The 25,307-nt window shown below is 41.2% G+C and overlaps 1 protein-coding gene across 5 annotated transcripts in view; it reads right to left on the bottom strand.

Moving 5' to 3' along the window:
• bmpr1ba (bone morphogenetic protein receptor, type IBa) overlaps positions 1-25,307 on the bottom strand; it is a 110,070-nt gene that overhangs the window by 37,384 nt on the left and 47,379 nt on the right. For 4 of the 5 annotated variants that reach the window (XM_048602694.1, XM_048602703.1, XM_048602723.1 and 1 more), the window contains 2 exons: positions 2,136-2,295; positions 1,374-1,476 (listed from right to left, as the gene is read on the bottom strand). In XM_048602694.1, the coding sequence (XP_048458651.1) occupies positions 1,374-1,476; positions 2,136-2,295 (263 nt within the window). Of the gene's footprint in view, positions 1-1,373; positions 1,477-2,135; positions 2,296-9,896; positions 10,054-10,326; positions 10,344-25,307 lie in introns of those variants that run through there. The other variant, XM_048602711.1, reaches the window with a different exon arrangement.

Here is a 25,307-nt window from a genome sequence, read left to right as displayed (position 1 = left end):
GTCAGTGCTGAGGGAGCGCCGCACTGTCGCAGGGTCAGTGCTGAGGGGGTGCTGCACTGCTGAAGGGTCAGTATTGAGGGAGCGTTGCATTTTCTAGGGTCAGTATAACATTACAATAGTAATCAGAGTTGCAGATTACTGAAGTTGTAAGGGACATTATGTAAACGACTGTGCAGTATAAATTTTGCCTACATTGGGGTTTTAGGGCTGACCTGACAGAACATGATCCAGGAAAACAGGCAAGAAGAGTTAGTTTGACCCTCAATGATCTGTGTAGGTTCAGGGTATTTAGGTTTGATGCAAAGTTGTATGTGCCTCGCACGGCTGTGAAACTTGTTTCTGTGATGTGTACTTACTCCATGTACAGGGAGTAAAATTACATTGAGTTTACTGCACAGAAACAGTCTATTCAGCCCAACTGACCCATGCTGGTGTTCGTGCTTCACACAAGCCTCCCTCATCAATGTGTAGTGCAGTGGTAGTGTCCCTATATCTGTGCCAGAAGAACTGGGTTCAAATCCCATCAGGTCAATTAAAATAATTATAACCTCGCCTCTCCCTCCACTTGAAACTACTACATTATCATAGAATCCCTACAGTGTGGAAGCAGGCCATTTGGCCCATTGAGTCCATACCGACCCTCTGAAGGGCAGTCCACCCAGGCACATCTCCCTACCCTATCCCATAATTCTGTATTCCCCATGGCTAATCCATCTAGCCTGCATATCTTTGGAGGAAACTGGAGCACATGGAAGGAACCTGCATAGACAAGGGGAGAACATGCAAACTCCACACAGACTGGAATCGAACCCGGGTCCCTAGCACTGTGAGGCAGCAGTGCTAACCACTGTACCACTGTACCACATTAACCTAGGCACAACTGGAATCAATTAGGGATTGCTCCAATCTTACCTTAATAAGGAACATAATTGGATATAGTAGCAATTGTAACTGAAAGATATAATTATTTCTGTAATAGATTTAAAACGATTATTAATAGAGTATGCCTAATGGTGTGTTGAAAAAGTGTCATTGATTAGTATGTAAATTAATAATTCTCCTGTGGGTCTCCAAGTAATTGTCAATTTTGCAATGGTATTTTTCCAAGGCAATGGGATCCTGATGCCACTTGCTCTGAATTTCCTCTTCATTCAATAAAAAGCAGGTCATGGTGGGGCTTTTGTGGTGCAGTGGCAGTGTCCATAACCCAGAACCAAGAAGACCAGGGTTCAAGTCCCATCTGCTCCAGAGGTGTGTAATAGCTTCTCTCTGAACAGGTTGATTAGAAAAATAGGCAAAGAATAAAAGCCTCTTCATTGGCCAGATATTCACAAAAGCAGATTTGAACAGTCAAATACAGTAAAGCTACTTACCCGACACTGAAAATCAGAACCCTCTTTTCCCAGGCACCCAGATGTGATGACATAGCCTCCAGTCTCACCTTCTTCCATTATTGTGAAACAGTAGCCATCTGTTCTGAAGACAAAAGAGTGAATCTCAATGAGTCCATCTCAACCTGCAGATCTCCCTATAACCATTTAGGAACCCATACAAAGTAATCAGGGTGGCATACAAACACACAATTATCCCTGGGACGGTTGGGGTGGAATTAGAATTAGATTGAAAATGCTGACTTTCCAATCAGTGGCAGTTATAGGATAGGAAGAGACTGATTTAACCCATCTTGTGCTAGATCAAGTCTATTAGGCAGCATAGGCCAAAATCTCTGATGTTTGGAAGGCTGAGAGATTATCGCATTGAAAATTCTTACCATTTTGACAAGGTAGACATTGAAAAGCTGCTTTTCCTGCATGGAGAGCTTAGAACTAGGGTCCAGAGTCTCAGCATCAAGATGGATTTTCCATGACAATTGGCAATAGATTCATGGTTATCATGAGATTCCTAATCTCAGATTTTTTTAAATCTTGAATTCAAATTCTACCATCTGCCATGGTGAGATTCAAACCCAAGCTCCCAGAATATACCTGGGTCTCTGGATTAATAGTCCAGTGATAATACCACTAGGCCATTGTCTCCCCTTATTTTAATGGCCTTTAGCTGATGACTTGTACAGAGGGTGAGCTTCAGTAAAGTTCTGCCAAGTTTAGAAGCAGACACCAGAGATGTGAACTTACTTGCAAGTGTTGTTAACTGACTCTTCAGGACAATGATGGTGACAGTGACACCACAGATCCTTCTGAGGCGATGTGGACATGGTACTGTCAACATATCCCTTCTTGGTTTCAACGCTGAGTTTCCCAGTGCTCCTTAACAACATGTTGTCGAGACGGTTACCTGTAAGCAATGATGAAATCATTAAGGCTGTAAGAGGCCGTGGTCAAGCATCAGCACGTCAAAAAGATCCCAACACAGGCAAAGGGGAGGTATTGAGGAAGGAGGCATCAGTCTACAGGTCTCAAGAGTGCCTTCCTGTCACAGATCTGAGAACCACAGTACTCTGATCTCAGAGTCAGGCAGGCAGGGCCACAGTAATACCCACTGCACATCTTCAACCTGTCTTACAGGCTGATATATCAATGCAGCATTTACGACATTTCTGAAAACCCACCTCAAGATCAGACTTTTGGACACATGACATAATATCTCCTTGTGTGGGTCAGTGTCAAATGTTACTTTGTAATGCCTCTTGTGATCAAGTTCCTACATAATCGAAGTTATTGTTACATACTCTAAAAGTCACTTCTACCATCATTATATGAGCTCTGAAAATGACACCGAAACTCAGCTGGAGAAACCCAGCAGGTCTGGCAGCATCTGTGAGGAGAGAAACAGAGTCAATGTTTCAAGATCCATATGAACCTCTTTAAAGCCAGGAATCATTTACCTCTTTTTCATTTAAACAGTTTTGAGTCTCCAATGCTTAGAACATCATAGTAGTATAGTCCTGGTGAAGGGTCTAAGCCTGAAGGGCCTAAGCCTTGTGCAGTGGAAACCCATTTACAGGCATGGAAGCAGCAAGGCGCTAGGTTCATGATGACTAGTTGCATCTTTTCCTTGGGCAAAGTGAGAGTCACAAGGAAGCAGAAATTTACTCAGGCTATTAAAACATTGCCTTCCAAACCCATGATCACTGCCATGTAAGAGGACCAGGGCAGCAGATACATGTGAACACCACTATCTGCAAGTTCCCCTCCAAGCCACTCACCATCCTGACTTGGACGTATATCCTTGTTCCTTCAGTGTTGCTGGGTTAATATCTTGGAATCCTGTCTGTAACAGTGTTGCAGGACTACCTACAGCACATGGACTATAGCAGTTCCAAACAGTGGCTCCACACCACCTTCTGCTTAAGAGTAACTAGGGATGAGCAATAAATTACAGCCTTGAATATGATGCTCATGCCCATGAAAGAATAAAACAATTCCAGTAAAAACCTTTTAGTGAGTTCTAAATAGATATTTAACAGCTGTACTCTGTTATCACACTAGATTCCTCATGACACCCTATAGCAGCTTATTATCCACAGGAAAAATACAAAAGCAAAGTTAATGCTTTATGGGAAGAATTAAAAATGTATGCACTGTACTATATTACCCTACATTTGTTTTGCAAATAAGAGTGAATGTTTGAAGCAAATGTTCATATTAAATTAATGAGGATCATACATAAATCTGCCCATAAGAGTTTTCTAAGGTCACTGAAACAGAAATAGCTTTTGCCACAAAGGTTCGATTTTATTGCTGGTTAATAGCGTTGATCAGTAAATGCTGTTTTCATACAAGCGATTATACTGATTTGTAACAAGGGGTAAAAGACATCAGCTGGCTTAATGCCCAAATGTTGCATTGAAGACCTGCAGAACAGCAACTACTAGACTGAAATATTCCAAGTGCTATCTGGCTCATATCCCATTGCAGCTCTGTTCTAGTCCAAGATGATGTTTTGCGAATTGATACTGGGAATAAGAAGTATTAGCAGGAGCGGAAGTATTAAGGTTAAGCCAAACTCTATGGAAACCCAAAAGAGAATGCATGGAAGAACTGAAATTTCTGGAGAAACTGAATTGTTTGAGTCTTGAGTCTTGTGACCCTTGTTCTGAGGACGGTCGCTGGACTCGAGCTCGACCTCTCTCTCTCCACAGACGCAGCCAAACCTGCTGAGTTTCTCCAGCAATTTCTGTTTTTGTTTTGAAGAAGTGTTCTTTCCTGATGTCCTGGCCATTAGGTAACCCTCAAAAATATATTGTTGTCAGCAATTACTTGCTAATGAGTATGACTGTTCACCTCGGAAATTCCATTTCAGTGGTCGTGGGTTTTGAACCTTTTAATGAGCCCAATCCTAGAGCCCTATGCCTGATCACATATTTGGCAGGTGTTTCTGGGAGGTGGGCTTGGTCCTTGGCTTCAAGATCACTGCCATTCCTTTCTTCAGTTCCTTTTCCATACTCCCTTGTGCTGATGGGTGTTCTCAAAGAATTGTGTCCCTCATACAGGAGCTTCCTCCAAGTGAATTCTTTCTGAATGAGGATCTCTCATGTATTGGCATCTATGTTGTATTTCTTGAGGTAAGTCTACAGGGAGTCTTGCATGCTAACAAAAGATCATCTTGCAGTGATGGGAGTGTGCTGTGTGCAAAGTGACTGCTGTATTTCCACACTCAGAAAGTATGTGCTGACTGTAAAATGCTCCAGATCCTTCTGAGATTGTGAAAGATACTTTATAAACTAGGGCAATCAATGCAGAACCATCACTCCCACCATCACTGATTTGTAGCCCGTAATCTAGGCATTTGTTAAGCATCACGTTGACACTGCCCCCTGAAAGGAGTGGGGGGGGGGGGGGGGTGGTGAGGAGGGGCAGGTGCTACTCTTCAATTAGAAGGCCTCTGATTGGCCAGGAGGGCTTCTATTCTCAGGGTCCTGGAAGAATGCCTGCTGCTGTCTGGTTAAGTGCCTGAGTAGGACATGTTGCAGTTGGCCTTCCCAAATAAGGGCAATATGGGGCTTCACCAGTTTTGCAGCCAGTGGGAAAGACCCCTATCACCTCCGTTAAACATCACCCCTCACCTCCACCCTCCTAGACCTGAACTTCTGGAATTCCCTCTTCATCTCTCTCTCCTCCTTCAAGACTCTGACCAGGAGTTTAGTCAGCTCCCTTAAAACTACCTTCTTTGACTTGATGTCAATTGTTGTCGGAATATAAATTCTCCAAAGTATTTTGGGATGAGTTAAAGTCACTATATGGCACTTGAAGATGGAAGATGTTAAAGTGGAATTTGTTGTGTAAGGGCATTGGAGTAACCTTGTGATGATGTCATGGAGATGCATATCACAAAGTATACATAGCACCGCGTGGGTGGAATTAGAACTCTCTGGAAGAATGCAACGGACTTCAACACACCAGATCTTTACAGTGGTTTCAGAGCACATGGAGGTGAGCGCATGAGAAGGAGAGATTAGTTCTTACCTAATGTATCTACAAGTATATCTCTGATTATCATGTACGGCTGTATTCTAATATGTAATAGTGTTAGTTTGAAGTCTAAACATGAAGTTAGTTTTTTGACTTTGCCTTCTCCTCAGTCTGCCTTCAACCCAAACTCATTGTACGGCATCAAGCCACACAATAAAAGAGGAAATGAACCCACTTTGTGCGAGCAACTGAGGCTTGAAGGTACAATTTACATGCACTTGCAAATTCCTCTTCCAAGTCACACCATGACTTGCAATTCTATCACCATTTCCTCATAAAAAATGAGGTTAAACTTCTGGCACTCCCCGCCTGACAACACTGTCAGTGTACCAACACCACACCAGCTACATTTCGAGAAGGCAACTCTCTACCATTTTCAAGTGCAGTTAGGCATGGGCAACAGGTGCTGATCTTCCCAGTAAATTCAACATTTCATACGAGCCATTTAGCCCATCGTATTTGCATCGCCATTCAACGAGATCATAGCTGTTCTGATCATCCTCAATTCCACTTTCCTGCCTTTTCTCTATAATCCTCAATTCCCTTACTGATTAAAAATCCGCCTATCTCGGCCTTGAATATAATTAATGACCCATCCTCAACTGCCCCTCTGCAGTAAAGAATTGCACAGATACATGCAAGAATTGAAAAAAAATCTTATGAATCAGTGTGCGCTTATAAAATTGCAGAGTGGATGCAGACAAGAATCAATATTAATTACCGTTTGTTCTATTGTCATGAAGTGAAAAAGCAGCTTTTCCTAAAATATCAGGTCCAATCTGTAATTGAAAAAATCCACAGGCCTCATACTGTACTCTCGAATACAGCTCAGTATGTGTGCATTCCACCATTCTGCTTACTGGTATGGATTATCATTACACTGAACAGTAAACACATGACTCACCCCTGGGACATAAAACCCATCTCTCTAAACCCTCTCAGATGGATCACTTCTGTTATAGGGAATGATATTCCAAGTCAAAACTCCTCAATTGACTTCGCAAGCTGTTTTCAGAACTCTGACAAAAGTCCAGTTTCTTTTTATTTTAACTCTTGCCAATTTTCTTTAAGCTTAGCTGTGTTCCATTTAATTCCATTCTTCTAAGGAATCAGTTTTTTTTAATTTCAAAAATATACTCTCTTCATAAAAAATATCTTTATGTGTATACATAGTCACAAATGTAGTTCGGTTCTATACAGTAGCATATCAAGGAAACAGAAACATTGGAGTTTGACTCTATCCAACAAACCAAAGGCATCTTCTAAGGAGTCAGTCCCATGGGAGAAAAGGGGCATATGATGACTTGGCACATCAAAATTCACACCCAAATCCTTACTCTAGCTGTGCTGTTCAACCATGAAAGTGCATTTGACTGTTAAAGTAGTTTTGGAGACTCACAGGATCCTGTGGCACAAAAAGAGGCCATTGTGCCTGTTTGAAAGAGTATTCTGATCTGTCCCACTCCACCCAACCAACTCTTACCCCATCCACTTTTCTGAAGAAGGGTCCCGACCCAAAACGTCAGCTTTCCTGCTGCTCTGATGCTGCCTGGCCCGCTGTGTTCCTCCAGCTCCGCACTGTGTTATCTCTGACTCCAGCATCAGCAGTTCTTGCTATCTCCCACTGGAAAATTTCCTTTTTTACATCGTTATCCAATCCATTTTTGAAAGTTGCTCTTGAATCTATCTCCACCACTATTTCAGGGAGCACACCAACTCACAGTGTAAAACAAAATTTTGCTCCTCTTATCATTGAACTATAAGTTCTCTACAGTTATGAACTTTCCTACAAATAGGAAAAGCTTCTCCTGATTTACTCAGTCAAACCGGCTTGTAATTTTGAACAAATCTAATCAATCTTTTCTGAATATTCTGTTCTCTGAACACAATCTCAGCTTCTCTGGTAAACAGTTAATGTTTTGTAACCCTAAATCATTGGAAGACATATGGAAACTCTGCTTATATCTACAGGTGAAAACATTCAAATAACTTACCATCCAGTAGTTAATGGGATCCAAGATAAAATGCTTTGCAAAATATTTCAGCACTTCTTGTTAAAATTTGGAAAGGGCTTAACAGGGTAGATGCAGAGATGAAGTTTCCAATTAATGAGAAAATTCAAAACAAGGATTCATCACTGTTGCTAATAAATTGAATCAGGAATTCAGAAGAAACTTCAGATTAGCAAGAAAGCGGAACTTACTGGCATAGGGAGTGGCTGAGGGTAATAGCAGAGTTAAGATGAAGTTAAATAATCATATGTAAGAGAAAGAAGTAGAACGTAGAAACATGAGGACTAGAAGCAGGAGTCAGGAATTCAGCTCCTTGTGACAGCTCCACCATTTAATATGATCATGGCTGAGCTCTTCTCTGCTTCAGCTCCACTTTCTTGCCCGCTCCCATAACCCTTCAACGCATTATAAACTCCTCCTTAAATTTTTTCAGACCACAAGTAGTGAATTCCACAAATTCACAATGCTTTGAGAGAAGTAATTTCATTGAATCTCTGCAGCATGGAAGCAGGTTATTTGGCCCATTAAGTCCACACCAAACTACCCCACCCCTGTAGCGCTGCATTTCCCACAGCTGATCTGCCTAACCTGCACATCTTTGGACTGTGGGAGAAAACCTCAGCACCTGGAGCAAATCCACACAGACACAGAAGAATGTGCAAACTCCACACAGACGGTCGTCCGAGGATGGAACTGAACCTGGGCTCACCTCTAAGCCACCATGCCACCCAATGTTTTCTCCTCACCTCTGTTTCAAATCTGCCACTCTTTAGCCTAAAACTATGGACCCTTGTTCTAGATTGCCCCACATGTGGAAACGTCCTTTCTACATATACTTTTTTTAGCATTTTGTATACCTCAATAGATCTCCTCTTCCAAAATCCAGACAGTATAGCGCTAAACAGTTCAACCTCTCTTCATAAGACAAACCCTCTTGAATCAGACTAGTGAACCTCCTCTGAACTGCCTCCAATGCAACTACATCCCTCCACAGGTAAGGGAACCAAAACTGGATATAGTACTCTAAGTGTGGTCTCACCAATGCCTTGTACAGTTGCAGCAGCACCTCCCTACTTTTATACTCTATTCTTTGGGCAATAAATGCCAAAATTCCATTTGCCTTGCCTTGAAAACAATGATTTTTTATTGCTTATTCTGGGTCTGAAGTCACGCGTAGGCCAAACTAGGTAAGGACAGCAGATTGCTTTCCCTGAAGGACGTGAGTGAATGAGATGGGTTTTTAATGACAATTGGTTATAGTTTTATGGCAGTAGTACAGAGAATTGCCTCATAGGTATTTTCTACCTACCTGTTCAGGGATATTATTATACACTGCTGGACTTTAGCCCGCACCTCCTGGCTCAGAAGTAGGGACGCTACCACCACAGCTACAAGAGCCTTGTGTTACTTGCTTTATACTCCAGAGTTATTAATTGAACTTAAATCCCAGCAGCTGCCTTTTGAACCTGTGTTCCCCAGGCCATGAGTGCAGGGACATTACCATTACTCCACCAAAATGTAGTTAGATGTACTAATTAGACTAGGAGGAGGCTGGTGTGAATCATAAACACTGGCATGGATCATTTACATGAAATGACCTGTTTCTGTGCTGTAAAGGCAATGCATGAATCTGCACTGAATCAGTGATGGATACCCTCGCCCAGCTTGCAAACCTCCTTATTGAACTTTATCCCAGAGAACTTTTTTTAATGAGCTCTTGTTATTTAGTCAGTTCTCGCCAATTCCCCATCCTTGTTATCAGCCCTGCTGATATCGGGCTTGCCAATTCTGTTTTGCAGACAGGCAAGGCCATTTTGTTTTCATCAGTGAGCTAATTAATTTTAAGCCTCATCACTCAGGAATTATCATAATAAAAAAAGGGGAACTATTATGGATAACTGCACAAAATTCTTGCAGACATTTTGCATCTTCATTTTTGAAACAAAAATGTCCTTAAAGAAGGCTTGCAAAGTATAAATCAGTGACCAAACCAGCCCAAGTTAAAACCTACCCTTCTTATAAGAACCACTGAACTACAGGACGAAAGAAGCAGTTTTTTTGTTGAAATGTTGAACTACTTCTATTAGGTTCATTCTACAAAGAATCACTTTTATCAAAACATAACTCAAAATGTCTACCTAAATTTGAACAAAGCTGATTTTTAAGTGCTGCACTCCAATGTCTATCTATTGCACTGTTTATCTCCGGTTGAACTTAGGGTCACATACATGTGAAATGAATGTCACATTCTTCCAATAGCAAAATAAATGATTCACAAGGCAATCCCTAATGACTAATGTAATTACCGTCAAAGATCAGCATCTGTATATATATACATACACACACACAGATTGACACACACACAAAACTCTGCAACTAAGCTGTGCATCATCATTGATGTCCAGATCTCAAAAAGCAGGGGAAATAACACAGTCGGAACACATAAGCTTACCTCTCGGTCAGATACACACCGCTTTTCCTACAAAACCTGGCTGTCAGAGCAGGCTAGATGGTGTCCTCCTATCGGTGCAGACCTGACAGTGCCGTGCTCAGAAACCAGCAGACTGCTGAATCACAGAGAAGAATCAATGCAGACTGAAGCAGGGCATCTGTGGAACCAGAGTCAGAGATTTGAGCCCTGGCCAAAAAATGTGACTCGGTCACAGGACGCACCTCTAACAGACCATCCTTGACAGTTGCTGGCTAAACAAAGCATTTGGACAGCAACGCAAAAAACTTCATTTGCAAAGCACCAAATTTATTGTTTTCGTTAAACAATGGTAATCAATGTTGAGCACAGGCAGCAGGGCTGTATTTATTGAATCTACTACTCTGTTGCTAAAAGCATTTCAGTCTTTGAAAACCTCAGTGTCTCCACTCACCTCCAGTGAGGAAGGACAGCATTGCATTTGCCAGACTTCCCCTGTACAACAACTTAAACTGACATTAGAGTTATCTGGCTAGTTGTCAGGCTAAAAAAAACTCTTACATCTTGTGATTGTTTAAAGATGCAAAGTGTAAATTCCATAAACATTTACATTTCATCAAGCCCAAGTGAGAGGAACATATTGCTTCCTAAAAACACTGCGGAAGTGTGACAGACAGACAGATAATGCTCTGAGTCCTCACCTCCCCATCTAGTTTTTTCTGTCGTTACATTAAGCACACCAGTCTGTCAGGATTGTATCTCTAGAAACAGCTGGTCATTTCTAGCAATGAAAAGCACAAAGTAGCAATAGAAAGGACATGAAGCAGACAAGAATTACTTTACTTGCGGTGAGTTCTTTTTATAATTTTGGTTTGATGCCACAATATGAGTTTCGGTTCAAGAGAAACGGGATGAGGAGAAGGAAGAGTTAAAACTGTGTTCAGCTTTAAACTTCAAAGTAACCTCTCTTGTTGTACATTAATACTAAATCTTGCTATAAATGGTATTGACAGGTATATCAAGCTCTGACTTATAATTACATTGTGTAAGTACTTATTGAACTTCTACATGGCTTTCTGTCCACCTTCTAGATTACTTTTCCAATGATCACTACACCACTTTGTTCCTCAACAGGCTTGGGCCGATAAAAGATACGGAACATTTGTGCTACACAAGTGCCAGACCATGACCATCTCACATAAGAGAGAATTTAACCATCGCCCTTGCCAATCAATGATATTACCATCATTCAATCCCCAACTATGAATAACTCGGTGGTTAGCATTGACCAAAAACCCAACTGGTCCAAATGTGGCTACAAGAATTTGAAGCTTCTGTGAAAAATAACCCATCTCCTGACTCTCCAAAGCCTGTCCACCATCTACAAGGCACAAGTCAGGAGTGTGACGGAATACTCCCTACTTGCCTGGACAAGTGTAGCCCCAACAATACTCAAGAAGCTTGACATCATCCTGCATGATTAGCATCCTGATCACTATCTTCACCATTGATGCACAGCAGCAGCAGTGTGCATTCTGTACAAGATATACCGCTGTAACTTACGAAAGCTTCTCCAAGAGCACCTTCTAAGCCCATAACCTCTGCCATGTAGAAGGACATGGGTAGCAGATATGTATCACCTGTAAATGCCCCTTCGTGTTACACACAATCCTGCCTTGGAAGTATATTGCCATTCCTTCATATTGCTGGGTCAAAATCTTAAGACTTCCTTCCTATCAGCACTTTGGATATCTCTAAACCCCAAAGACTGCACCGATTCACAAAGGCAGGCTACCAACACCTTCTCAAGGGCAATTAGGGATGGGCAATAAATGCTGGGCCCAGCCAGTGGCAACCACATCCCCTGAATAATTTAAAACAGGCAATTAACAAGAGAACATTATCTTATTGACAGTATCTGCAGGCCAAACGGTGACAATAAAGAAAGGATTGATCCCAGGCTTCTTGAGGTAAGGGAAGGAGGGAAAGTGAAAATGGCATAATTTTGAAATGCTCAACCACAAAGTGTTAAAAAAAATTCATCTGTAGAAATACAGTTAAGTTTAAGGGCTGGGAAAGGTTTAGCCATTTATGTTGTGGCAAGTTCGTAAGTGTGAACAAGGGTAGTTCTGGAGATGAAACACTTCCCAAATGACAATAAAGTACTTGGCACTTCTAAATTAGGTATAGGATCTGCATTGTTTTTGGTTTCCTTAAATGGTCCTGAGCTATGAAAGTACGACAACACCATTTCCTAGCCCCTTCCCACACACTCAATACTAAGACTTTCTTAAAGGTGAACCGTTCTGAGTACTTGCAAATCATGACCTCCTTAAACAGAAGGTCCCCACTGCTAGAATTCCCAAGTCTGAGGAAAATCTGCTTAATTTTTTTTGTATCATCGAGTGAATCCCTGCAATAAAGTTTTTTTTTGCTTCAACGGAGGTTGAAAATGGAGATTCAGTGACAATTGTAACTCGGCAAACATAAGCCCATTGAAACATCGGAGATGGCCACTTAGTCCCTTGAAACTCTTCTGCAAACCTAGATCCTGGTGAACTATGCCTCAGTGCCATTTTCCTGTGCCATCCCCATAGTTCTTGATGTTATTGGCATCAACATTACTGTCTTGAACATACTCTATGACTGAGCTCAAATAGCAGTTTGGGGTGCAGAATTCCAAAGATACACCAACCTCTGGGCAAAGAATTTCTTCCTCATCTCGTTCCTAAATGATCTGTCTCTTACTCTGAGACTGAGTCCCTTGACTGTAGATATCCCAAGCCAAGAAAACCATTCTATGTCTATTCTAGCCTTTCAAGAATGTTATAAGTTTCAATGCGATTGCCTCTAATTTTCCCGATTTGTCTTAAATTTCCCATTCTGCTCTGGGAATTTAAGCTGACTTCATCAATGCAGAGTTGCCAGAGTAAAGCACGATTGGCAATGTTGTTGTTTCCTGCAGGTGACATTATGCACTTATCTGTCCTTTGAGGTCCATACAACAGATACCATGGCACTGTACCGTTTTAAAAAAAAAGTTTTTCAGACTGATATTTACTTTTCAAATCATAAAATGACAAAAAAAAGGCCACTTGTTCTGTTTCTTTTTGAGGGGAGTTGCTCTCAGAAGGCTGGATGCTACCACTTACCACAGTGACTACATTTCATCATATCACTGCTTTTTTTTCCAAACTACACTATGCCCTTAGGGAGGGAGTTCCAGGATTTTAACCCAGCGACAGTGAAGGAACAGTGACATACTTCCAAGTCAGGATGGTGAGTGGCTTAGAGGGGAACTTACAGGGAGTTGTGATTCCATATATTTGCTGCCCTTGTCCTTCCAGATGGAAATGGCTGTTTTTTTTTTGTGATCCGATGACCCTTGGACTTGAAACGTTAAATGTGTTTCTCCACAGATGCTGCCAGGTGTGCCGAGTTTCTTCAGCAATTTCTGTTTTTGTTGGTATCAGATTTTGATTCTGTAGTACTTTGCTTTATATCTTTCTTCGTTTCTGGGACATGGACGCCATTGGCTAGGCCAGCATTTAATGCCCATCCCTAGTTGCCCTTGAGAAGGTGGAGATGAGCTGCCTTCATGTGCTGTAGGTAGATCCAAAATGCCCTCAAGGAGGGAATTCCAGGATTTTGACCCAGTGACAGTGATGCTGCCAGACCTGCCGAGTATCCTCAGCACTTTGTTTTCTTTTTTATTTTAAGTTTCTAGCATCTGCAGTACCTTGCTTTTACTCTCTCAGAAGATGCAATGTGGGCCACCACCTCTATTTTGGTTTGTTGCAGCTGTTCAGTTTCACTCTTTGAAGCTTTCCCAGCCTATCAGTTTCAGTGGGTAAACATTTCCCACAGCGCTCCCGTCTATTCGAGTTCTACCCAGATCAGCAAATCTACGCACCGATTAAAGAAAAACAAAAAATGTTAGAGATCACAGCAGGTCAGTCAGCATCCATGGAGAGAGAGAGAGCAAGCTAACATTTTCAGGCTCTGATGAAGAGTCATCTGGACTTGAAACATTAGCTTTTTTTTCCTTTATTCAATCACAGGATGAGGGCTTTGCTGGCTGGGGATCTCTAATCACCCAGAGGGCAGTTAAGAGTCAACCACATTGCTGTGGGTCTGGAGTCACATGTAGGCCAGGCCAAATAAGGACAATTGACAATGGATTCACAGTCATCATTAGATTCCTAATTCCAGATATTTATTGAATTCAAATTCCAACATCTGCCATGGTAGGATTTGAACCTGGGTCCCCAGAATGTTATCCTGCTTTCCAGATTAGCAGTCCAACGATAATACCACTCAGCCATCACCTCCCCCTATCAAGCTCTTGCTCCATGGATGTGGCCTGACCCACTATAATCTCCAGCATTTGTTATTTTCAGTACAGATTCCAGCGTCTGCAGTAATTTGCTTCTGCCTTAGATATTGTTAAAATGCTTTGCAATGGTCTGACATTGTAAGACTTGCTACAGTCGTACAAGTCCTTTTATTTTCGTATACATTTTAAATCCCTGATGCTGAGGTAGGCTAATCAGCCAGCAATCTGAGGAATCCTGTGGAACCTCTTTGGTCTTTATACATGATCTTGGGGACTACTTGTCAACTTTTATGATTGCACATTTCCTTTGAGGACCACATCAGTTCCTCTGAAACAGGAACACCGTTGAGGAACCTTTCAGGCATGCTTTATTTTAACTAACAAAAAAGGCAAGTAATACCTTATTGTATTTAAAAAAAGTGCAAATTTGGCATTCAAAATTTTATTAGCTATTTTCTTAACAGGTCAATTGTAAATTATTGAAATGAATTCTAATCAGACCCTTACAGGCTAGTTTGACCTCACTTTGCCAGGAACTCTGTCAGTCAGGCTTTAATTTCTTCAGTCTGGCTTTGACTCAATTCTGGGCTCAAGAGGCACAAAATTATTAAAGTAGCTATTCCCTTGCATTTGTTATGAAATAATCAACAAGGAACAGATTATCACTGGCTTCTTTTAAGAGAGAATAACATGTAGCAAATGCTGTTTTTGTGTAACAGCATCAGAATGAGGAATAGTCGTGCTGAAGTGCAAGGCAGATTATTTTATCAGGTCATAGAAACTTTTCCTGTAGCGGGGTATCTAAGAACGCATTGCATCTTGTGAAGCTGTCCCCTCAACCTCTGAAGTTTATGCAGGGAGTATGAGCCAACCACTGCACTGCTGGGAAAAAAATTTAAAACGCTAAAACAAGGCCAGAAATTGTGCAAGATACAAAATCATTTCAAAAAATTGTGGTTTTGAAGAAAAGTCATACCAGACTCGAAGCTTCAATTCTGTTTCTCTCTACACACCTGCTGAGTTTCTCCAGCATTCCCTCTGTTTGTTGAAGTTTTGTGGAGTTAATAGTGTAAAGATTGAGAAGGAAGTATAAATTAGACTGTGTGGAAGTAAACAGAAATGAAGAGAGAGTAAGAAAGATGGATAAAGATGAAGGGAGCAGTAACAGAAATTAAAGTGAAAAATAAGTTTTAAATTATCCATTTTAAAATCCCCAACAACAATTAAAACCTGAATGAATGAAACTCTGTTTGTAATTAACTTTCAGTGCCCGGGGAGTTGATCATATGTAATTATAATCACACTGTTATTAGGATACTTAGACTGAAATTATTTGTTTTACATTTTGTAGTGGGTTTAGTTAACATTTACAATGCTTTTGCATTTCAGATCAGGAGGAAGAGAGCAAGATGTGGTATTGCAAAGCCAGAATTTGCCAGACTATTTATACCCAAGTAATGGCAAGTGCCATTAACCTCACTGTCATAGGAAAATCTAGGCCTGTATTCCCAGATATTGTGTCAATGCTGGATTAATGGAAAATACTCTACACCTTGTGATCAGCCAAGAATAAAGTTTATTCGTTCATTGTTGTATGTCCTGTGCCAATTCCACTAATCAATTCCCCAACTGCCATCAGACCCATTGTGAATGAAGCACAGGGTAATGCTATCACATCTATTATTAATATCTGATCTAGTGTTCCCGCTGAGATTGAAAAGGACCATATTTAATCATCTTTATGCCTTAGGCTACACTTGTATTGGGATAGGAAAGGAAAAAAGATGGTTCGCAATGACAAGAATTGTAAGTTCTCATTGCTATCTTTTTGATATGATTCATAGAATCATAGACTCATAGAGCACAGAAACAGACCCTTTGGTCCAATTCATCCATGCCAACCAGATCTCCTAAATTTATCTAGTCCCGTTTGCCAGCATTTGGCCCATATTCCTCTAAACCCTTCCCATTCATATACCCATCGAGATGCCTTTTATATATTGAAATCACATCAGTCTCCACCATTTCCTCTGGCAGTTCATTCCATACACGCAACACTCTCTGCGTGAAAAAGTTGTCCCTCAGGTCCCTTTGAAATCTTTCCCCTCTCTCCTTAAACCTATGCCCTCTAGTTTTTGACTCCCCCACCCCAGGGAAAAGACCTTGTCGATTCACCCCATCCATGCCTCTCATGATTTTATAAACCTCTATAAAAGGTCACCCCTCAGCCTTCGATGCTCCCGGGAAAACAGTACCAGCATATTCAGCTTCTCCCTGTAGTTCAGACCCTCCAACCCTGACAACATCCTTGTAAATCTTTTCTGAAACCTTTCACATTTCACAGCATCCTTCTTACAGCAGGGAGACCAGAACTGAATGCAGTATTCCAATAGTGGCCTAACCAATGTCCTGTACAGCTGCACGTGACCTTCCATCTCCTGTACTCATTGCACTGACCAATAAATGCAAGCATACCAAATGCCTTCTTCACTATCCCATCTACCTATGACTACACTTTCAAGCATAGCCACCCAACTGATCAATCTAATTGCGAATAGAGTCGGATAAGTGGTCACTCTGAAATTACCATTCCTAGGTGCCCGCGTCATTGAGAAATTATTCCAGAAATTTACACGAGGCACCATTTCCATGCAAGGCCTCATATTAAAAAAAACGAATGTGTGAGGTGATCGGAAACCAATTCCCCTTCTGAAGTCATGGCAGCAGAAGAGCAATCAACGGACATCAGTGAGCCAAGAGCTATTGGGAAACATATGCAAATCATTGGGTCTAAACCCAGAGGAAGCTCTCACCTAAAACTTTAAAAGAGCTCAGCATTTTAAATCAGCTCCAATATTATTGTAGACTGTGGACAGACATTACTGGATATGAATTCCATCTGCTGGCAATGTGTGGAGAGGAGCAGAACATTCCTTTAGCTCCTTCGGGAATTTCCCCAAGTCCTTCTAAGAATAGAAAATCCTTTGAAGGTGCCTGTTGTTCTGGGGCAAGAAACATTTATGCGTTCCGGTGCGCGCAGTTTTGTTATCCATTACATGGACCAGGTTCTAAAAACAACAAATCAATCCTCAACAGAATTCCTGGGCTGCAAAAACATCCTTTACCCAAGTGAAGGCAATGACTCAATTTATTGCTAACTCTGAATAAGGTCATTCAAACCCGATCTTGTTGGAGAAAGTTGTGGTGAATCTGAGGAGTAAGATACAGATACAGAAGGAGGTGAACTAGTCTCTGGAAATTGTTTCACCATTCAGTAATCTGCATATAGAATCGAAGAATCAAGATAGAATCCTTACAGTGCGGAAGCAGGCCATTTGGCCCATCGAGTCCATACTGCTCGACTGAAGAACCTCCCATCCAGACCAAAGCCTATCCCTGTAACCCTACATTTCCTAGGTTAACCCACCTAGCCTGCACATCCATGGACCCTACGGGGCAATTTATCACGGCCAATCCACCCTAACCTGCACCCTAATCTTTGGACTGTGGCAGGAAACCAGAGCATCCGGAGGAAACCCAGGCAGACACAGAGATCGCGTAAACTTCATGACTGATCTGTGACTGAACTCTGTATACCTGCCTTTGTCCAATATCATTTAACAGCTCTGGTTAAAAAAAAGCTACCATTCTCAGAATTAAAAGTAATACTTTAGCATCAACTGACGCTGTGAAAGCAAGTTTCCAACCCGTACCACACTTTGTATATTTAAGTTTTTATTAACTTGATTCGTGAAAGTGCTGGCTCCGATTTTGAGACCATGTCCCCGACACCCTACTTTCTCCAACCAGTGGAAATAGCTTCCCTCCATCTACCCTGTTAAGTTTTCCCTGATACCTTGAAAATGTTGTCCAGATCATGCCTCAAACTTCTAAATTCTGAGGAATGCAAGCCCAAGTGGAGATCAGAAATGAAGAGCTACAGAAATGAAGGACATACATCTTCAGACAAACAGGGGTTAAATAGTTGATATGTGGGAATTTCGAGGTGTCCCAACACAGAATTGAGCCATTTGGACCTCTCACTTGATGGATGGTCATAATTTTAGTCATGTCTAGTCATCTCAGTTCCCGTATAACTTATAACTCATTTTCATCTGTCTACCCATCTAATCGTGAATGCTGATATAGTTACTGCTTCAACCACTAATCCAAAATGAATGGCATATCCTCATAAGGTGCCAGTCCTGCTGTCAGCTCTAGATCATTTACATATAATATTGTCTCAGTCCTACCACCCCCAACCCTGTTGCAGATGCTTCAACCACTGGAAACAGCTTACTTCTCCATTTTGAATCACATCCACCTTCTTGCCCTTTAATCTTTGCAATCCAGCGAGATGGTTTAGAGAAGGCATAAATTGGAAATGGTCTCATTGCGATTGCTGCTGCTTTCCTTTCATTATGGAAGATGGCTGTTTCTAGCAGCGAAGCATAGAAACATAGAAGATAGCTTCAGGAGTAGGCCATTCGACCCCTCAATCCTGCTCCGCCATTCAATATGATCATGGTTGATAATAGAGCTCAACATCCCAATCTCACCTTCCCCTCATATCCACTTTGCCACAATAGCTATATCTCCCTCCTTCTTGAAAACAAAATGTTTTGGCCTCAATCATTTTCTGTCGTAGTGAATTCCACAGACTCACCACTCCCCGGGTGAAGACGTTTGCATGTGTAGACCCATATGTTTTCATCCTGGTGAGGCAGCAGAACCAAGCTGTGCGGCCTTCCCAAGCAGCAGCCAGGATGGATTGTGTGATTCTGTATGAACTTCTCAGTATTTGCAGCTTGCCTTTTGCCCTTAACTGCCTGCATTGTATGCTTACTTGAAGGAAATAACGACATCACTCATATTTGATATCACCCCTGTATGACTTATTCAGGGGAGTTTGAAACCTCAGCTCTGAAGAGGAGTCACACAGATTTGAAACATTAACTCTCTTTCCCTCTCCACAGATGCTGCCAATCCTGCAGAGTTTTTCCAGCATTCTCTTGGTTTGTTTCACTCTATCTCAGCTGAGCTCTTCAATTCCAGACATTTCTGCCCTTGGAAGTACGTCAGCATTGGGTTCTCTGCAATCCCATCTGATGTCCATGATGTTCTGAATGAATCTCATGGGGAACCCATCCACCAGCTTAATATGTTTGGAGTAGGTAATCCAAATGTCACAGGCATATAGAAGAGGAAGTATTACAACTATTTTATACACAGCAAGTTTACTTGTAAGTCTGATACCTTGTTTCCTCCACACATCTCTTGCATAAATGGGTAAATGCTGAACTTGATACTTGCAATTCTATTGGCCAAATTTCTGGAGATTATGTTTCTGAGATCAGAAAACCTATCTACAGCCTTCAGGATTGTGGTATTGCAACATATAATAGGAAACGCTACAGAGATAGTCAACTTGGTAGGAACTGAAGCAATTCATTATTACAAACATCCTCAATCATTACACGTTAGTACAAATATCATTTATTTCATGCTGTGTTGAAGGGTTTTTTGAGTAAGACTTCATATCACTTTAGTAATGATTGACCACATTTTTAATGAAACAATTCATAATTATTCCCCATATAATGAAAAAAGTGATTTAAAATATAAATTAGTAAGTTACGCTATAAACTAGAGCTGAAAGCCTGTGCAGCACGTCACATTGTAATTCAATCAAAGTTTGATCAAGTTTCAGAAACTGCTCACATATTAACACTGTGGTTGTGCTAACATTGTAAGTCCCTAACTGAATCTCAATTACAGTCCTCTTCTTTTGCTCAGTTCTTGGTTTACCTTGTTATCTAAAGTTTCACTATTTCTTTCAAGCAAAAAAAAAATTTCTTTTACTTTAGTCACTTCTGTTCTTCTCACATACTTTTTATTTAATATAAACCATTCATTTGACTTTTCCTTTCCCTTCATCACAATGAATCATCTTGCATCATTGTGCCCTCACGCAGCTACAAGAATTTTCAGAGTTACAATCTTTAGAGTATGAGCTGTTTCGGTTGGTCAGTGTGCATCTTTTGATGTGTGAACTGCCACAGAAAGGTACAAAGCCCAAGAGGTTAAGATAAATGAGCATGTTGTATTCCAGTAAAAAGGACCAAGAAATAGTGGAGAGATTCAGGCAGGTATATCTGATGGACAGACAGGTTCTTCTTTTGAGATGTTCATGACGACCGGTGGCAGATTAAGAGGGGACAGTAATACAATACATTTGCTGTTATACATGGGGGAGCAAGTGTCTTTTCACTGTGATCATACCAGTTCAATAATATAAAACAAGATCTGCAGAAACAAAAACAGAAATTGCTAGAAAAGCTCAGCTGGTCTGGCAGCATCTGTGGAGAGATATCAGAGTTAATGTGACCCTTCCTCAGAACGCTGGAGATCTGAAACAGGAATTGCTGGAGAAACTCAGCAGGTCTGGTGTAATGTTTTGAATCTAGTGACTCTTTTGAACCTGGATGGCTACTGGGCGTTGCAGTGTGATGCAAACGGCATGAGTTTAATTCCCACACCAGCTGAGGTTACCATGAAAGACTCTCCTTCTCAACATCTACCCTTGCCTGTGGCGTGGTGACCCACAGGTTAAACCATCACCAGTCATCTCTATCCAATGGGAGAGTGGAACTATGGTGACTTTACCTTTATCTTACAACTTGATGCCCAAATCAACTGGAAGGGAAAACCAGAATTATTTTGTTGCCACTTGCACTTCTCAAAAGGAGAAAAGCCCAATATTACCAAAAGAACCAGCCATCAGGCCACAAAAAATGTGTTCTTGTTTGTTAAACAGATTCAAGTTCATCCAAAAAAAGAGTCAACAATATTGATTTTCTTGGAATCTGATCAGTGAGAAGATTATACATCCCACACTACATTTACCATCTCGATAGCATCTTGAAAGTGGCCCCTTGAAGAAAAAGACATCCACTTGGGGCTGTTTAGCCACTAGAGCTTACATGTGTTACTTTCATTCACCATTTGTTCAGTCCTCCATCTGTGTTGCCATCCTGTTCTCAGATGGCAGTCTTGTGAACTATCACAAAGTTTCTTCAAACTGTTGACAAAACATAGGACTGCTTGCTGCACTAATCCTGCACCTGTGAGCTGTTATTCAGCACAGAAAAAAATGCCGTCAGCACAGCTCCTCACTAAACACCACCCCCCCTCTCAGTTTAATAAGATTCAGCTGCTTTTTGAGCACTCTTTGTCCGAACCTCTTTGATTTCAGACAACCAAGAAATTTATTCCACTCAGGCATGTCTGTGACAAATTGTTAGATTAGGTGCAAAGAGAGAATTTGGAGTACTGAGGATGGTAAAGGGAAAAAGTAAAGGGCAGAATACTAAACAAAGTCCTGGGGATTGTGAACACTGACTCACAGGACTACGTTTATTCGGTGCTTCAAAGCACAACATCAACTACGAGAGCAACAACATCTTAGTGACTCCGAGCTTCAATCACAGACTTTTAATCACAGTATTTCAGAACTCTGCTGTCTTTAGCCCAACTCAGACTATGTTGTGTTCACCCATTAACTCTCACTGGTTTACACTGACTCTTAATCCTGCAACATCTTGATTTTTAAGACTGCAGTTTGAAGAAGAGTTATACTAGACTTGAAACGTCAACAGTTTTTCTCTCTTAATAGATGCCGTACCTGCTGTGTTTCTCTGTTTTTATTTCAGATCTCTAGCATCCCTGCCTTTGTTTTAAAATTCTTTTCCTTGTTTTCGCATTCCTTCACATTCACCCTCCCAAACCTCCTGTAGCCCTACAACCCTCTGACATCTCTGTGCTCCTCCAGTTGTCATCTCTAGCGTGTCCCTGCTCCATCACTGGAGGTAATGCCCTGGGTGTAGACTGCATATGGGTTTAGAATCTCACCTGAAAGATGGCACCACCAACAGTGTGGCTCTCCATCAGTGTCGCACTGAAATGTCAGTCTGAATTATTTACTCCTGAAAATGGGTACCTCATCTAGGAGGCAAAAGTCTAACCAGCAGAGTCTGAGCTGCCTCGTGAGGATTCCTTTCTGCAGAAGTAGCATTGGAAACCATGCCAGTATGAAAGGTTGTGAGGTTATGGCTACATGGGGGGCAGTAAATTCTGACATTACCAGGATAGATTTAGAGAATTCTAAATGGCATTGCAAAACCAGAGGTGGAAAAATGAAGTCAAAATCTTTCCATTACACACACCATGAAATAAAATGCTTTACTGAACATGCAACACAACTGCTTTAACAGCCCCTGGGATATAAGGAGCTGAATCCAGACACAAACATGGGAAACAGCCTTTCTGGATTGCAGTTAGCCATAAAGCTATGAGGGATAGGAAAAGGCCAGCTGATTGACCGATATGCAGAGTCAAAAATGAGATCAGATGGACTGAGGATCCCTTTTCAAATCCCCTGGTGATGCCACAGTTTAGATTCCATTTAAAAATCCTTGCAAATTTATTATCGTACTTTAGGTGGGAAGAGCCAAGCAATTTGTGCCTCGCTTCAGTTACAACATCATGAACAGGACACATGTTGGCACGGTTTATGTCTGGGTTAATTTATTCCACCATGTCTGGTCTGGAACATATTTTGGTCATTGAGGGAAATTTTGTTTTAAAAAATGAAGGCAGTTGCTCTATCAAAGGGACACAAGGACCAGCCGTTCCTCTGCAGAGCAGCTTCTGTAAAGAAAGCATTGTAAAATATGCATATAAATGCTTTACTCGGAGGAAGAAAGCTCCACCAGTAACGATCTAGACAACGTGGTTTGTGGCTTCATATTCTGAGAGCTATTTTATCACGTTGCTTCACTTAGACTAAAACAGACATGGCTCTAAGTCAACACAGCAGGGATGGACAAATTACTTTCCATCCCGCACCCAGAGTCTTGAGTCAGATCTCTGGGGGAGAAGGGGGAGGGAGCAATATTCAAGACTCAATATTGCTACATTGCCTCACTACATCGTTTGGGTTGGGTATGGTTATTGTCACATGGCAAGACATAGCAAGACATATGATAAGTGGGAAGCAGCGGTGAGATATGGAATGCTGACACACACACACACACACACACATTAATAAGCTGAGAATAAGTCAGGGAGTACATCATTTTATGAGAAATCAGCGGTTTTACAGCACATTGTTCATTGCATAGCGTAATACAGAGGAGCTATTATGCAGTATCTATGGGGGTGAAAGAATCAATGGTTTCACTGGGGTTTCTGCCAATGGGATGGCAAGAAACTGGGATGACCCAGTAGAAGCTTTACCCCCAAACTTTTAACAGCAAAGAAATGATTGTCTTGCAACAATGCAGTCCATTACAAACCAATAGTTAACACAGCAGCAGCCTTAAGTCCTAACCAAAAGTGCTCAAAAAAAGTTGCCGGTTAATTGTTAACAGACAATAAGTTACATTTGAAAATCTTCCCACTCTCCGTCACCACTCCCAAATCAAAATAAATTATTTCATCGTCCTTTCACAATGCATAACTACTGTACTTATGTTGACTCTCTTGTGATGCCCACTTCATAAAGCTTTCCTACATTACTGCGTAGACTTATCAACAAACAGGAAACAACCGAGCAAAGCTGACGTTCTCAGTTTAAATTTGTTAATTATCACAAAAGGAAAAAAAGCTCACGTGAATCAAATAAAGAGGTGCACAGAAAATGGAATGTGAAAATCCTTTCAAGTTAAAATATGGAAAATAATTAGACTGAAACAGAAACACAACAATCGTTTTAAAAGGAAACAAAGATGGTCTGATTGAATGAAATGATGTGTCCTTCCAGCTGTTTGTAACAGGTAAAGTACAGACTGCACCTAACCAGCCTGAACTTGCAAAACCCATTACAAAACATTGCCTGTTACATGTTATTCACCAACGAAGCAACACTTTCTGAACAATCCAAAGCGCGCTAATAGCTACACGAACAAGCAGCTGAAGATTACTGGTCAAACACATAATGTAGCTCATACTTGGTGAAAGCAAGTATTTTCATACAGAGGGACCAACTCTCTGTAAACAAATATTCCAATCTTTTGAATTTTATGATTTTTTTTAGGAGCTTGGAGAATCTTTGCCAATCAAAGTCGTTTTGCCAACCAATCAGCATCCTTTTTCTCCTGTGGAATTAATTATTGTCATCTCTTGAAAATTAGCATGCTTGAGTTTTCCCTAATGAGGGCCCAGGACAAAAGGCTTCACTAACATGTGTCTCTTTTCAGCAACAACAAAGAAATAGGAAATACCTGCATTCATATCATACCTTTCATGATTTCAGGATGTTTCAAATTGTGTTACATCAATGAAATTGTTTTTATGGATAGTTAGCGTTGCAATGCACTTGGAGGGCCCACAAAAAGCAATATGATAACTACCAGATAATCACGTGTTTGGTGATGTTGATTGAAGGACAAAAATTGGATGGGAGACTGGATAGAACTCTTCCATTTGTCAAATAGAGATCCATCGCATCCATTCACAAGAGGAGACAGGACCATTATTTAACATGTCATCAAAAAGGCAGCACCCCCAACAGTACATCACTTAGACTGTCAGCCTAGAAACTTCTCCTCAAGTCTTTGCAATGGAGTTTGAGTCCACAACTTTGTGGCTTAGGGGCTGGACTATTACTTGCTGCAGTTGATCCAGATGATACAAACCGAAGATGTCATGGTACAGAACAAACATGGTGTCTGTGGGCTTAAAAACATCAGCAACCTTCCTCAGCAAGATCTCCCATGGGACACTCTTTGCAACAAGGAATTGGGAGTCATGGGGAGTCACTAAGAAGTTCCTGTGACAAACTTCATTGTGCTGAATGGCAGGCTTTGGAGTACCTAGGTGAGAATGGTCCTTGCTAAACAGGTTTAGGGCAAGACAGAGCTTCTAATGGCCTCTAAGATGCAAGGTGGGGAGGTGATGGCTTAGAGATATTATCACCAGACTAATCCAGAGAACCAGGTACTGACCAGGGGACTGGAGTTTAAATCCTGCCATGGTAGATGGTGGGATTTGAATTCAATTTAAAAATCTGACACTAAGAGTCTAATATAACAAGGTGT

Source organism: Rhincodon typus, chromosome 1 (assembly GCF_021869965.1).
Source record: "Rhincodon typus isolate 14 chromosome 1, sRhiTyp1.1, whole genome shotgun sequence".
Classification (NCBI taxonomy): Eukaryota; Metazoa; Chordata; class Chondrichthyes; order Orectolobiformes; family Rhincodontidae; genus Rhincodon; species Rhincodon typus.
This window is presented reverse-complemented; position numbering and strand designations above follow the sequence as displayed.